Genomic DNA, 12848 nt, shown 5'->3' on the forward strand with positions numbered 1-12848 from the left:
GGGCGCCTGTAGTCCCAGCTACTCGGAGGCTGAGGCGGGAGAATGGCGTGAACCCGGGAGGTGGAGCTTGCAGTGAGCCGAGATCGCGCCACTGCACTCCAGCCTGGGCGACACAGCGAGACTCCGTCTCAAAAAAAAAAAAAAAAAAGAAAAACAAAGTGGAAAAAGGATGGGATAAATCCACCAACAGAGAAGAAGAATTTGAAACATGGTAAAACAAAACATTAGGTAACTTGAAGCTATACTGTGGAAGACCTCGAACACAAATGTAAAATGAAGGCATTGTTCCAAGCTTAGACCCCACCTGCTCTGCCATTCAGGGACACTGTGATCTGTTTCCTCTACTAGAGACAGACCTGGGATATACTTCTGCTATGGAAAATGACATTTTTTGTATATTGCTAAATTGATTTTTCAGTTTCATTAGATTGCCATCATCTGCAATTTAGAAATCCAGAAACCAGGCCGGGCGCGGTGGCTCAAGCCTGTAATCCCAGCACTTTGGGAGGCCGAGGCGGGTGGATCACGAGGTCAGGAGATCGAGACTATCCTGGCTAACATGGTGAAACCCCGTCTCTACTAAAAATACAAAAAACTAGCCGGGCGTGGTGGCGGGCGCCTGTAGTCTCAGCTACTTGGGAGGCTGAGGCGGGAGAATGGCGTGAACTCGGGAGGCGGAGCTTGCAGTGAGCCGAGATCACGCCACTGCACTCCAGCCTGGGAGACACAGCGAGACTCCGTCTCAAAAAAAAAAAAAAAAAAAAATCCAGAAACCAAAAGAAATGTGATTTTCACAAAAATTATAGAATCTTAGCATGAAAAGAAATTTAGAACATCTAAATTCAGCCTAGGCAACATAGTAAGACCTCATCTTTATAGAAAAAACAAAAAAATAGCCAGGCATGGTGGGGCACGCCTATAGTCCCAGCTACTCAGGAGGCTGAGGCAGGAGGATCACTTGAGCCCAGGAGGTCAAGACTGCAGTTAGCTGAGACCATATCATGCCACTGCACTCCAGCCTGGGCAACAGAGTGAGACCCTGTCTCAAAGAACAACAACAAAAACAAACAAACAAAAACAGAAGAACATTTAATTCAATCTCTTCCTTACAGATGGAAAAAAAGGCCCAGAATTTTTTATTTATTTTTTCGAGTTGGGATCTTGCTTTGTTACCCAGGCTGGAGTATAGTGGCACCATCATAGCTTACTGTAGCAGCCTCAAATTCCTCAGCTCACAAAGTCCTCCAATGTCAGTCACCCAAGTAGCTGGGACTATAGGCATGTGCAACCATGCCCAGCTAATTTTTTTTTTTTTTTTTTTGAGACAGAGTCTCACTCTGTCGCCCAGGCTGGAGTGCAGTGGCATCATCTCGGCTCACTGCAACCTCCTTCTCCTAAGTTCAAGTGATTCTCCTGACTTAACCTCCCCAGTAGCTCGGATTACAGGCACCTGCCACCAAGCCTGGCTAATTTTTGTATTTTCAGTAGAGACGGGGTTCCACCATGTAGGCCAGGCTGGTCTCGAACTCCTGACCTCAGGTGATCTGCCCACCTCAGCCTCCCAAAAAGTGCTGGGATTACAGGTGTGAGCCATGGCGCCCAGCCAGAGCTTTTTTTTTTTTTCTAAATTTGTGTAGAGACAGGGTCTTACTAATGTTGATCAGGATGGTCTTGAACTCTTGGCCTCAGGAAATCCTCCCATCTGGGCCTCCCAACCAAAGTGGTGGGATTACAGGCATGAGCCACCACAGCTGACCCAGAGTTTTTCTTTATACATTATTGCTTTTGAGCTGTAAATAAAGTTAATCGCCCATGCTGTAAAAATATATATATATATTTTTTGAGTCTCGCTCTGTCACCAGGAGGGAGTGCAGTGGCGCGATCTCGGCTCACTGCAACCTCAAGCGATTCTCCTGCCTCAGTCTCCCAAGTAGCTGGGACTACAGGAGCGCGCCACCATGCCCAGCTAATTTTTCTATTGTATTTAGTAGAGATGGGGTTTCACTATGTTGGCCAGGATGGTCTCAATTTCTTGACCTCGTGATCCACCCGCTTCAGCCTCTCAAAGTGCTGGGGAAATATCCATATTTTTAAAGAATTGCAAAAAATTACAAATAATAAAAGAAAAGATTTTTCTTAAGACCTTTCATTGTTATGTTTCACTAAAAACAATTATGTTTCAAATAAACACATGTATAAAAGAAAAATAAATAACTGCAGTTTTCTTTCCCAAGCCACTTACCACATGATCCTATTAGTCCCTTACTTAGACCAAATTTTAACTGTTTTGATTCAAATTTATTCCACATAAATCCAGATACTCAAAGCAAAAGACACTTTGTCAGCTAAGCTTAACATTCTTTTCTTTGCTCTATGAGAGCACTTGACTCACTATAGAATAAAGCATATAATTTATTATATTCAGTGTGGTTCATTAACAATTATTAATTGAACCAAGTTAAGAAGTAATAATAAAATTTTTCTTTCTTCAATTACCTTTAAAATAGCAGGCATGGTCACCTCCATTGAAAATGTCTCTGTGAATAGCCTGCAGAGGGCTTCCTTCATAAAACATGATCTGTTCCTGTATCGGCTCAGAGCTTCTGAAATCTGACTCATACTGGCTCCTCCAGCAACCTGAAAATAAAGACGTTACCAAATAGGTTTCACCATTCATTTTTAAGCACAGGGTTTTTGGGGCATCCAGTGTTTGAGACAATAACAGATGTTCAATGAAATGTTCCATGTGTTGGCCAGGTGCAGTGGCTCACGCCTGTAATTCCAGCACTTTGGGAGGCTAAGGCAGGTGGCTCACCTGAGGTCAGGAGTTAGAGACCAGCCTGAACAATATGGTAAAACCCCGTCTCTACTAAAATTACAGAAATTAGCCAGGCGTGGTGGCAGGCGCCTGTAGTCCCAGCTACATGACAAAATATGCTGAGAGAAATTAAAGATCTAAATAAATGCCGAGATATACTGGGTTCAAGAATCAGGAGACTAGCCGGGCGTGGTGGCTCAAGCCTGTAATCCCAGCACTTTGGGAGGCCGAGACGGGCGGATCACAAGGTCAGGAGATCGAGACCATCCTGGCTAACACGGTGAAACCCCGTCTCTACTAAAAAATACAAAAAACTAGCCGGGCGAGGTGGCGGGCGCCTGTGGTCCCAGCTACTCCGGAGGCTGAGGCAGGAGAATGGCGTAAACCCGGGAGGTGGAGCTTGCAGTGAGCTGAGATCCGGCCACTGCACTCCAGCCTGGGCGACAGAGCCAGACTCAGTCTCAAAAAAAAAAAAAAAAAAGAATCAGGAGACTAGTGCCAGGCATGGTGGCTAATGCCTGTAATCCCAACACTTCGGAAGTCTGAGGCACAAGGGTTGCTTGAGCCTAGGACTATGAGATCAGCCTGGGCAACGTAGTGAGACCTCACCTCTATTTTTCAAAACAACAGGAGACTCAACGTTATTGAATGGCAATTTTCCTCAAACTGACCTATAGATTCAATGCAATCCCAACTAAAATACCAGTAGTCCTTTTTGTAGATATTGACAAGTTGTTTTTATGATTCATATGGAAATACAAAGAACCTAGAATAACCAAAACAATTATGAAACAGAATAACATAGTTGAAGAAGTCACATTACCTAATTTCAAGACTTCATATAAAGTTAGAGTAATCAAGACAGTAGGCCGGGCGTGATGGCTCAGGCCTGTAATCCCAACACTTTGGGAGGCCAAGGCGGGCAGATCACCTGAGGTCAGGAGTTCAAGACCAGCCTGGCCAACATGGTGAATCCTCATCTCTACTAATAAGTACAAAAATTAGCTAGGCGTGGTGGTGCATGCCTACACTCCCAGTTACTTAGGAGGCTGAGCTAGGAGAATCACTTGAACCTGGGAGGTGGAGGTTGCAGTGAGCAGAGATCACACCACTGCACTCTAGCCTGAGTGACAGACCGAGATTCTGTCTCAGAAAAAAATAAATAAATAAATATATATATACACACACACACACACACACACACACACACACACACATATATATATAGTATTGGTGGAGATAGACAAACAGATAAAGGTGGCTCACGCCGATAATCCCAGCACTTTGGGTGGCCGAGGCAGGCGGACCATGAGGTCAGGAGATCGAGACTATCTTGGCTAACATGGTGAAACCCCATCTCTACTAAAAACACAAAAAACTGGCCGGGCATTGTGGTGGGCACCTGTAGTCCCAGCTACTCGGGAGGCTGAGGCAGGAGAATGGCGCGAACCCGGGAGGCAGAGCTTGCAGTGAATGGAGATCGTGCTACTGCACTCCAGCCTGGGTGACAGGGCGAGACTCCATCTCAAAAAAATAAATAAATAAAAATTTAAAAAAATAAAGAGCCCAGTAATAGACTCACACGTATACGGACACCCGATTTTCAACAAAGATGTCAAGTTAATCCAAGGGAGAAGAGATAATCCTTGGTGGTGAGCTAAGATAGGACCATTGCACTCCAGCCTGGGCGACAGAGCAGGACTTGACTGTCCCCAAAAAAATTTGGAGATCTCGGCTCACAGCAGAGGTTGCAGTGCCACTGCACTCCGTCCTGGACAATAGAGTGACTCTGTCTCAATAAAAAAATTAATTAATTAAAATACAACAATTGCTAATTTCAAATCAAAAGAATAAAATGTTAACACAACGAATGAGTATACAAATCACTTTACTCTCTTCCCCTAGGAAGAACAAAGGAGGTATGATTATAAAGAAAGAATTCTTTTAAAACAATAGCTCTGGGCCGGGCGCGGTGGCTCAAGCCTGTAATCCCAGCACTTTGGGAGGCCGAGGCGGGTGGATCACGAGGTCAGGAGATCGAGACTATCCTGGCTAACATGGTGAAACCCCGTCTCTACTAAAAATACAAAAAACTAGCCGGGCGTGGTGGCGGGCGCCTGTAGTCTCAGCTACTTGGGAGGCTGAGGCGGGAGAATGGTGTGAACCCGGCAGGTGGAGCTTGCAGTGAGCCGAGATCACGCCACTGCACTCCAGCCTGGGAGACACAGCGAGACTCTGTCTCAAAAAAAAAAAAAAAAAAAAAAAAAACAATAGCTCTGGGCTGGGCACGGTGGCTCATGCCTGTAATCCCAGCGCTTTGGGAGCCCAAGGCGAGTGGATCACCTGAGGTCTGGGAGTTCGAGACCAGCCTGACTAGCATGGTGAAACTCTGCCTCTACTAAAAATACAAAAAAATTAGCCAGGTGTGGTGGTGCACGCCTGTAATCCCAGCTACTCGGGAAGCTGAGGTAGGAGAATCACTTGAATCTAGGAGGCAGAGGTGGCAGTGAGCCGAGATTGCGCCATTGCACTCCACCTTGGGCAACAAGAACAAAACTCTGTCTCCACAAAACAAAAAATAATAATAATAATAGCTCTGAACCTTGGCTCTACATTATAATTAGCTAGGAGTTTTTAAAATCCTGATGCCCAGGCCAAGTCCCAGACCAATTAAATCATAATCTCTGGGGGACAGGACACAGGCATCAGTAAAGCTCCCACAGTGATTACAATGTACATCTAAGGTAAAGAACCACTGTTTTAAAAATATATATTCCTAACCACATGTATTTAAATGTATGTTCAAAAGTAACACCATGAGCCAGGCACAGTGGCACATGACTATAGTTCCAGCTACTTGGGAGGCTAAGGCAGGAGGACTGCCTGAACCCAGGAGTTCTGGGCTGTAGTGTGCATGCCAATTGGGTATCCATACCAAGCCTGGCATCAATGTTAAGCTTCCAGGAGCAGGGGACCACCAGGTTGCCTAAGGAGAGGTGAACTGATCAAGGCCAGAAATGGAGGTCAAAACTCCCATGCTAATCAGTAGTGAGGTCATGCAACATAGTGACACCTTGCCTGTAAAAATATTAAAATTTTAATTTAAAATATTTTTAAATGAATAAAAAATGAATACCATGTGCATCTATAGACTTATCTCATCATCTCATCAATGCTCAATACTTTTCTCTTAGGTAATATTTTCTTTTTTCTTTTTTTGAGACAGAGTCTCACTGTCACCCAGGATGGAGAACAGTGGCACGACCTCAGCTCACTGCAACTTCTGCCTCCCAGGTTCAAGCGATTCTCCTGGCTCAGGCTCCTGAGTAGCTGGGATTACAGGGGGGCGCCACCACACCCAGCTAATTTTTGTATTTTTAGTAGAGACAGGGTTGGCTAGGCTGGTTTCAAACTCCTGGTCTCAAGTGATCCACCAGCCTTGGCCTCTCAAAGTGCTGCGATTACAGGCGTGAGCCACCATGCCAGGCCATCTTAAGTAATCTTTCTAAAATTCCTTTTTGTTTCATGTAAATGTTCCAAAGAACAACAACAATAAAAACCCCAAAATGTAAAATTGCTTATCAATACTTCACACAAAAATGTTAGCCATGCCGGGCGTGGTGGCTCAAGCCTGTAATCCCAGCACTTTGGGAGGCCGAGGCGGGTGGATCACGAGGTCAGGAGATCGAGACTATCCTGGCTAACATGGTGAAACCCCGTCTCTACTAAAAATACAGAAAACTAGCCGGGCGTGGTGGCGGGCACCTGTAGTCTCAGCTACTTGGGAGGCTGAGGCGGGAGAATGGCGTGAACTCGGGAGGCGGAGCTTGCAGTGAGCCGAGATCACGCCACTGCACTCCAGCCTGGGAGACACAGCGAGACTCCGTCTCAAAAAAAAAAAAAAAAAAAAATGTTAGCCATGTTGATCACATACCTTATCCATTATATTCTGCTCTTCACAGAGCTAAAGAACACAAGTTTTAGAGTCATACTTTGGCACAGGTCCCCGCTCTACCACTTAATAATTCCATGATTTTGGGTAAGTAGCTAAACCTCCTGAAGCTTCCACTTTCCTCATCCATGTAAAATGGGAGGATGAAAGGAGAAAACCACATGCAGAGCATGGTGCCCCACTCCTGTAATCCCAGCACTTTGGAAGGCGGAGGTGGGCAGATCACCTGAGGTCAGGAGTTCGAGACCACCCTGGCCAACATGGTGAAACCCTGTCTCTACTAAAAATAAAAAATTAGCTGGGCATGGTGGCAAGGAGCCGAGATGGTGCCACCGCACTCCACCCTGGGCAACAGAGGGATACTCTGTCGCAAAAACAAAAAAAAAAACAAAAAAACAACAAAAAAAAAACGGTCCTGATTATCAAGCCAACATGGAGGCTGGGACTGTATCTTTTTTTCTTTTTTTCTTTTTTTTTTTTTTTGAGACTGAGTTTCGCTTTTGGCCAGGCTGGAATGCGGTAGTGCAGTCTCAGCTAACTGCAACCTCCACCTCCCGGGTTCAAGCGATTCTCCTGCCTCAGCCTCCCAAGTAGCTGGGATTATAGGCGCCCGCCACCACACCAGGCTAATTTTTGTATTTTTAATACAGACCAGGTTTCACCATGTTGGCCAGGCTGGCCTCGGACTCCTGACCTCAAGTGATCTGCCCGCTTCGGCCTCCCAAAGTGCTGGGATTACAGGCGTGAGCCACCGTGCTCAGCCTATATCTTAATATTATATTCTCACGTGTGGCTGGGCACGGTGGCTCACGCCTGTAATTCCAGCACTTTGGGAGGCCAAGGCAGGCAGATCACCTGAGGTCAGGAGTCTGAGACCAGCCTGACCAACATGAAGAAACCCAATCTCTATTAAAAATACAAAACTACCCAGGTGTGATGGCACATGCCTGTAATCCCAGCTACTCGGGAGGCTGAGGCAGGAGAATCGCTTGAACCCAGGAGGCAGAGGTTGCAGTGAGCCGAGATCGCAACATTGCACTCCAGCCTGGGCAACAAGAGCAAAACTCCATCTCAAAAAATAATAATATTCTCACAACCTACCACATAGTAGGTGCACAATAATCGTTAATTATTAAATAAGCTGTTTAAAGATTTTTTTATCTGTCTCCGTAACCCTAATACCTGGTAAAAATTCTGGTCTATAGCACAAGTTTAATAATGTTCTAAACAAATGAAACAAAACTTATTTAGATAAGAACAAACCCTCAAGCCTTGCTTTGCAGTAAAGAAGTCAGAAGTGCCAGCATCCGTGGCCAATAGTCCCACAAATTGCATGGCAGGCCGCTGTTGTATAAATAGTTCTACAGCTTCATCAGTGATGCAACTGCCCCCAGAAATATCCAATGACACAACATTGGGCAGGATATCCTTCTGCTGTAGCAAATGAAAAGCTAGGTCTGATTTGAGTTGCCTGTGAACAGAAATATCAAGGTGAAGCAGACATGTAAGTCCTCTAATGACTGCAAGAATTTGTGGTTTGGTCATGCTCAGGCATTTTAGATAGTGCATTGTAAGAGACTTCAATCGATCCTTACAGGTAAGTAGTGCAGAAATATCAGTGACCAGAGTATTAGAGATATCTAAGCTTTCCAGTCTTGGTAACTGAGAAACATTAGCCAGGTCTTCAGTATGAAAACAAACATTAAAAACACTTAAAATGCGAAGACCAGTGAGCTGACTAAAGAACAGTAATCTTGAATTTTGAGGGATGCTTGTCGAGTCTAACAGGAGACACCGGAGGTTTTGCTGGATCCAGCTATTGCTGCAGAGTCCACTTATGATGTCTGGAACTGGGAGGTCAGCATGCACTGCAGTAGCGTTCAGTTCAATGAGCTTATGATGGCAGAAGGCTTTTATGAATGCAGCTGTAGAGATTTTAGCTTTTTGGATATTGACCAGCTTCAGTTTCATTTGGTTGCCTCGGAAAATGCTTGCTGTTCTGTCAGTCAGCTTGCCTATAAAAGAACCAGAACCAACTTGTAATGACGACTAGATCTCATGTCTTTCCAGGATAAAATGTGGCAAAGAAGACAGATGCTAATAATAACAATAATGACAACATTTACTGCTCTGTGCTAGCATTGTTCTAAACTCCTTTAGTAAGATTATTATCTCGGCCGGGCGCGGCGGCTCAAGCCTGTAATCCCAGCACTTTGGGAGGCCGAGACGGGCGGATCACGAGGTCAGGAGATCGAGACCATCCTGGCGAACACGGTGAAATCCCGTCTCTACTAAAAAGTACAAAAAAACTAGCTGGGCGAGGTGGCGGGTGCCTGTAGTCCCAGCTACTCATTGCTCAGGCACGAGAATTGCTTGAACCTGGGAGGGAGGCGGAACAGTGAGCCAAGTAGGTGCCACTGCACTCCAGCCTAGGAGACACAGACTAAGACTGTTGCTAACCAAAAAAAAAAAGAAAGAAAAAAGAAAAATTTAGGCTGTGCACAGTGGCTTATGCTTGTAACCCCAGCACTTTGGGAGTCCCAGGCATGTGGACTGCTTGAGCCCAGGAGTTTGAGAGCAGCCTGGGCAACATGGGGACACTCTGTCTCTACAAAAAAAAAATGTTGAATTAGCCAGGCATGGTAGTGCATACCTGTAGTCCCAGTTACTCAGGAGGCTGAGATAGGAGGATCACTTGGGCCCAGGAATTTGAAGTTACAGTAAACCATAATCACACCACTACAGTCCAGCCTGGGCGACAGAGTGAGACCCTGTCTCAAAAAAAATAAAATAGGCTGGATGCAGTGGCTCACACCTGTAATTGAAGCACTTTGGGAGGCTGAGGCAGGCAGATTAGTTGAGGTCAGGAGTTTGAGATCAGGAGTTCGAGACCAGCCTGGCCAACATGGTGAAACCCATTTTTACTAAAAATATAAAAAGTTGGCAAGGCGTGGTGACAGGCCCCTGTAATCAAAGCGGGAGGCTGAGGCAGGAGAAATGCTTTAACTTGGGAGGCAGAGGTTGCAGTGAGCTAAGTCATGGCAGCGAGTTAAGATCACACCACGGCACTCCAGCCTGGGCAACAAGAGCAAAACTCTGTCTCAAAAAAATAAAAACAGCAGCATTCAATGAGGTAGGAAGAAAATCAGGAAAATATGATGACTCAGCTGCCCAGAGAAAAGTGCAGGACACCAAGGGAGCAATTGGTAACATGATTCAGGAGTTTAGGATAACGGGCTGAGAACTCTGGGGAACGACAGTAGAGGAGGTAAAATAAACCAAGGAAAATCACATAAGGAGTGTTCAGAGTGAGAAAAGTATCCAAGACAGGTCCTTAAGAAGCACAAAATACTTAAGGTGCAGATAGAAAAACAGAAGGAAATTGTGGAAGAGTAATCCAGGACACAAGAAAAAAAACAAAACAGAAAACTACTCTAAACCAGAAAGGTGAAGGAGAGTAATGACCACTAAAAGTCAAACCAACAAGAAACGCTGACAATTTTTTTTTTTTCACTTTTGTTGCCCAGGCAACCTCTGCCTCCCAGCTTCAAGCAATTCTCCTGACTCAGCCTCCCAAGTAGCTGGGATTACAGGCATGTGCTACTATGCCCAGCTAATTTTTGTATTTATTTTTAGTAGAGACAGGGTTTCTCCATGCTGGTCAAGCTGGTCTCAAACTCCTGACCTCAGGTGATCCACCCGCCTTGGCCTCCCAAAGTGCTGAGATTGGCGTGAGCCAATGCACCCGGCCAATTTTTTTTTTTTTTTGAGACAGAGCCTTGCTCTGTCGCCCAGGCTGGAGTGCAGTGGCCGGATCTCAGCTCACTGCAAGCTCCACCTCCCGGGTTTACGCCATTCTCCTGCCTCAGCCTCCCGAGTAGCTGGGACTACAGGCACCCACCACCTCGCCCGGCTAGTTTTTTGTGTTTTTTTTAGTAGAGACAGGGTTTCGCTGTGTTAGCCAGGATGGTCTCGATCTCCTGACCTCATGATCCGCCCGTCTCGGCCTCCCAAAGTACTGGGATTACAGGCTTGAGCCACCGCGCCCGGCCCAATTTTTTTTTTTTTTTTTTTTTTTTGAGACGGAGTCTCACTGTGTCGCCCAGGCTGGAGTGCAGTGGCGGGATCTCAACTCACTGCAAGCTCCGCCTCCCGGGTTCACGCCATTCTCCCGCCTCAGCCTCCCGCCGCAGCCTCGTCCCAGCCTCCGAGTAGCTGGGACTACAGGCGCTCGCCACCACGCCCGGCTAGTTTTTTGTATTTTTAGTAGAGACGGGGTTTCACCATGTTAGCCAGGATGGTCTCGATCTCCTGACCTCGTGATCCACCCGCCTCGGCCTCCCAAAGTGCTGGGATTACAGGCTTGAGCCACCCCGCCCGGCCTTTTTTTTTTTTCTTTTAAGAGACAGAGTCTCACTCCTGCCCAGGAATGCAGTGCAATGGCGTGATTATAGCTCACTATAGCCTCGAAAGCCTGGTTCCAAGCAGTCTTCCGGCCTAGACCTTCCAAAGTGCTGGGATTACAGGCATGAACCACCGTGCCCAGCCACTCCTGATAATTTAAGGGATCTAGGCAATGATCATCCATCTATGGCCGCCGCCATCACAAAAACAAACCAACCTTATCAATTCCCTGAAGAAAGCACATAGAACCACTCCAAGAGTTCAAAAAAAAAAAAAAAACCGACATGAACTTGATCAAGCATCTACCTCCAACGCTGAAATGACAGGATATACGGGGATCGGAGGAACACGTCAAAATCATAGCACTTACATGACAAAATACCTATTACAAGAAACTTTATACAACAAATGATCAGTTTTATAATCTGGGGTTACAGGTGTGAGCCACCACATCCGGCCGTAGTTTCTGTATTTTTAGTACAGATGGGGTTTCACCATATTGGCCAGGCTGGTCCCAAACTCCTGACCTCAAATGATCTGCCTGCCTCAGCCTCCCAAAGTGCTGGGATTACAGGCATGAGGCACCGTGCCTGGCCCATAATCAATTTCAGAACCTCAAAATTTCTATCACCTCAGAAAGAAACCTTGTGCCCATTAAGATTTTACTTCCTTTTTCTCACATCCCTCCAGCCCTAAGCAACCACTAGTCTACTTTCCATCTCTATGGATTTGCCTGTTCTGAACATTTAATATAAATTAAATCATCCAATATGTGGTCTTGTGTGCCAAACTTTTTTCATTTAGCATGTTTTTAAGGCTCACATTGTGCAACATGTATATCTGTACTCGTTCCTTTTTATAGTCGCATATTCTACTGTATGGACATACCACATTGTATTTATCTGTTTTTCGGTTGATGGACATTTGTGTTGTTTTCACTTTTGGGCTATTATGAATAATATGGTACCATAAAGATATGTGTACACATTTTATTTTTAAACTTAAAAAAAATGTATTCTAAACTTTCTCTGCCCCATATGAATCTGCAGGAATGTGTAAAAGTTTCTATGTGGATATAAGTTTTCATTTCTCTGAGTGAAATTGCTGGATCAAATGGTAAATCGTTATCTTTTTGAGAACTGCCAGACTGTTGTTTGTGGCTGTGCTATTCTACATTCCCGCCAGCAGTGTCCAAGAGTTTCTCCACGTTCTCACCAAGACTCATCTGACATTTTGATAATAGCCATCCTAGTGGATGTGAAATAGTATCTGTTGGGCTTTTAATCTGCATTTCCCTAACGGTGTTGAGCAACTTGTCATGTGCTTATTGGCCATTTGTGTCTTTTTTTTTGAGACAGAGTCTCTGTTGCCCAGGCTGGAGTGCAGTGGCACGATCTCGGCTCACCACAACCTCCGCCTCCTGAGTTCAAGTGATTCTCCTGCCTCAGCCTTTATGCTACCATAAAGACATGTGTAAAAATTTTAGTTTGTGTTATTCTAGAAACTTGTCCCTTTCGTGAAAGTTATCGAATTTATTGGCATACACTTGTTCACAGTATTCCTTTCTAATCCATTTCATTTCTATAAGGTTAGTAGTTGTGTTCCCTCTTTCATTTCTTTTGCATTTTATTTTTGATACATAATTGTACATATTTGGGGGTATAGTGTGATATT

At 45.2% G+C, this 12848-nt stretch overlaps 1 protein-coding gene across 5 annotated transcripts in view; it reads right to left on the reverse strand.

Moving 5' to 3' along the window:
- ZYG11A (zyg-11 family member A, cell cycle regulator) overlaps positions 1-12848 on the reverse strand; it is a 61845-nt gene that overhangs the window by 34633 nt on the left and 14364 nt on the right. For all 5 annotated transcript variants that reach the window (XR_012420065.1, XM_005543350.3, XM_045370979.3 and 2 more), the window contains exons 3-4: positions 8034-8785; positions 2497-2637 (exon numbers count right to left, since the gene is read on the reverse strand). Coding sequence is in view for 4 of the 5 variants with exons in the window: in XM_005543350.3 (XP_005543407.3) it covers positions 2497-2637; positions 8034-8785 (893 nt within the window). In the remaining variant the exon portion in view is untranslated. The remainder of the gene's footprint in view (positions 1-2496; positions 2638-8033; positions 8786-12848) is intronic.

The sequence above is a fragment of the Macaca fascicularis genome, chromosome 1 (genome assembly GCF_037993035.2).
Source record: "Macaca fascicularis isolate 582-1 chromosome 1, T2T-MFA8v1.1".
Taxonomy (NCBI): domain Eukaryota; kingdom Metazoa; phylum Chordata; class Mammalia; order Primates; family Cercopithecidae; genus Macaca; species Macaca fascicularis.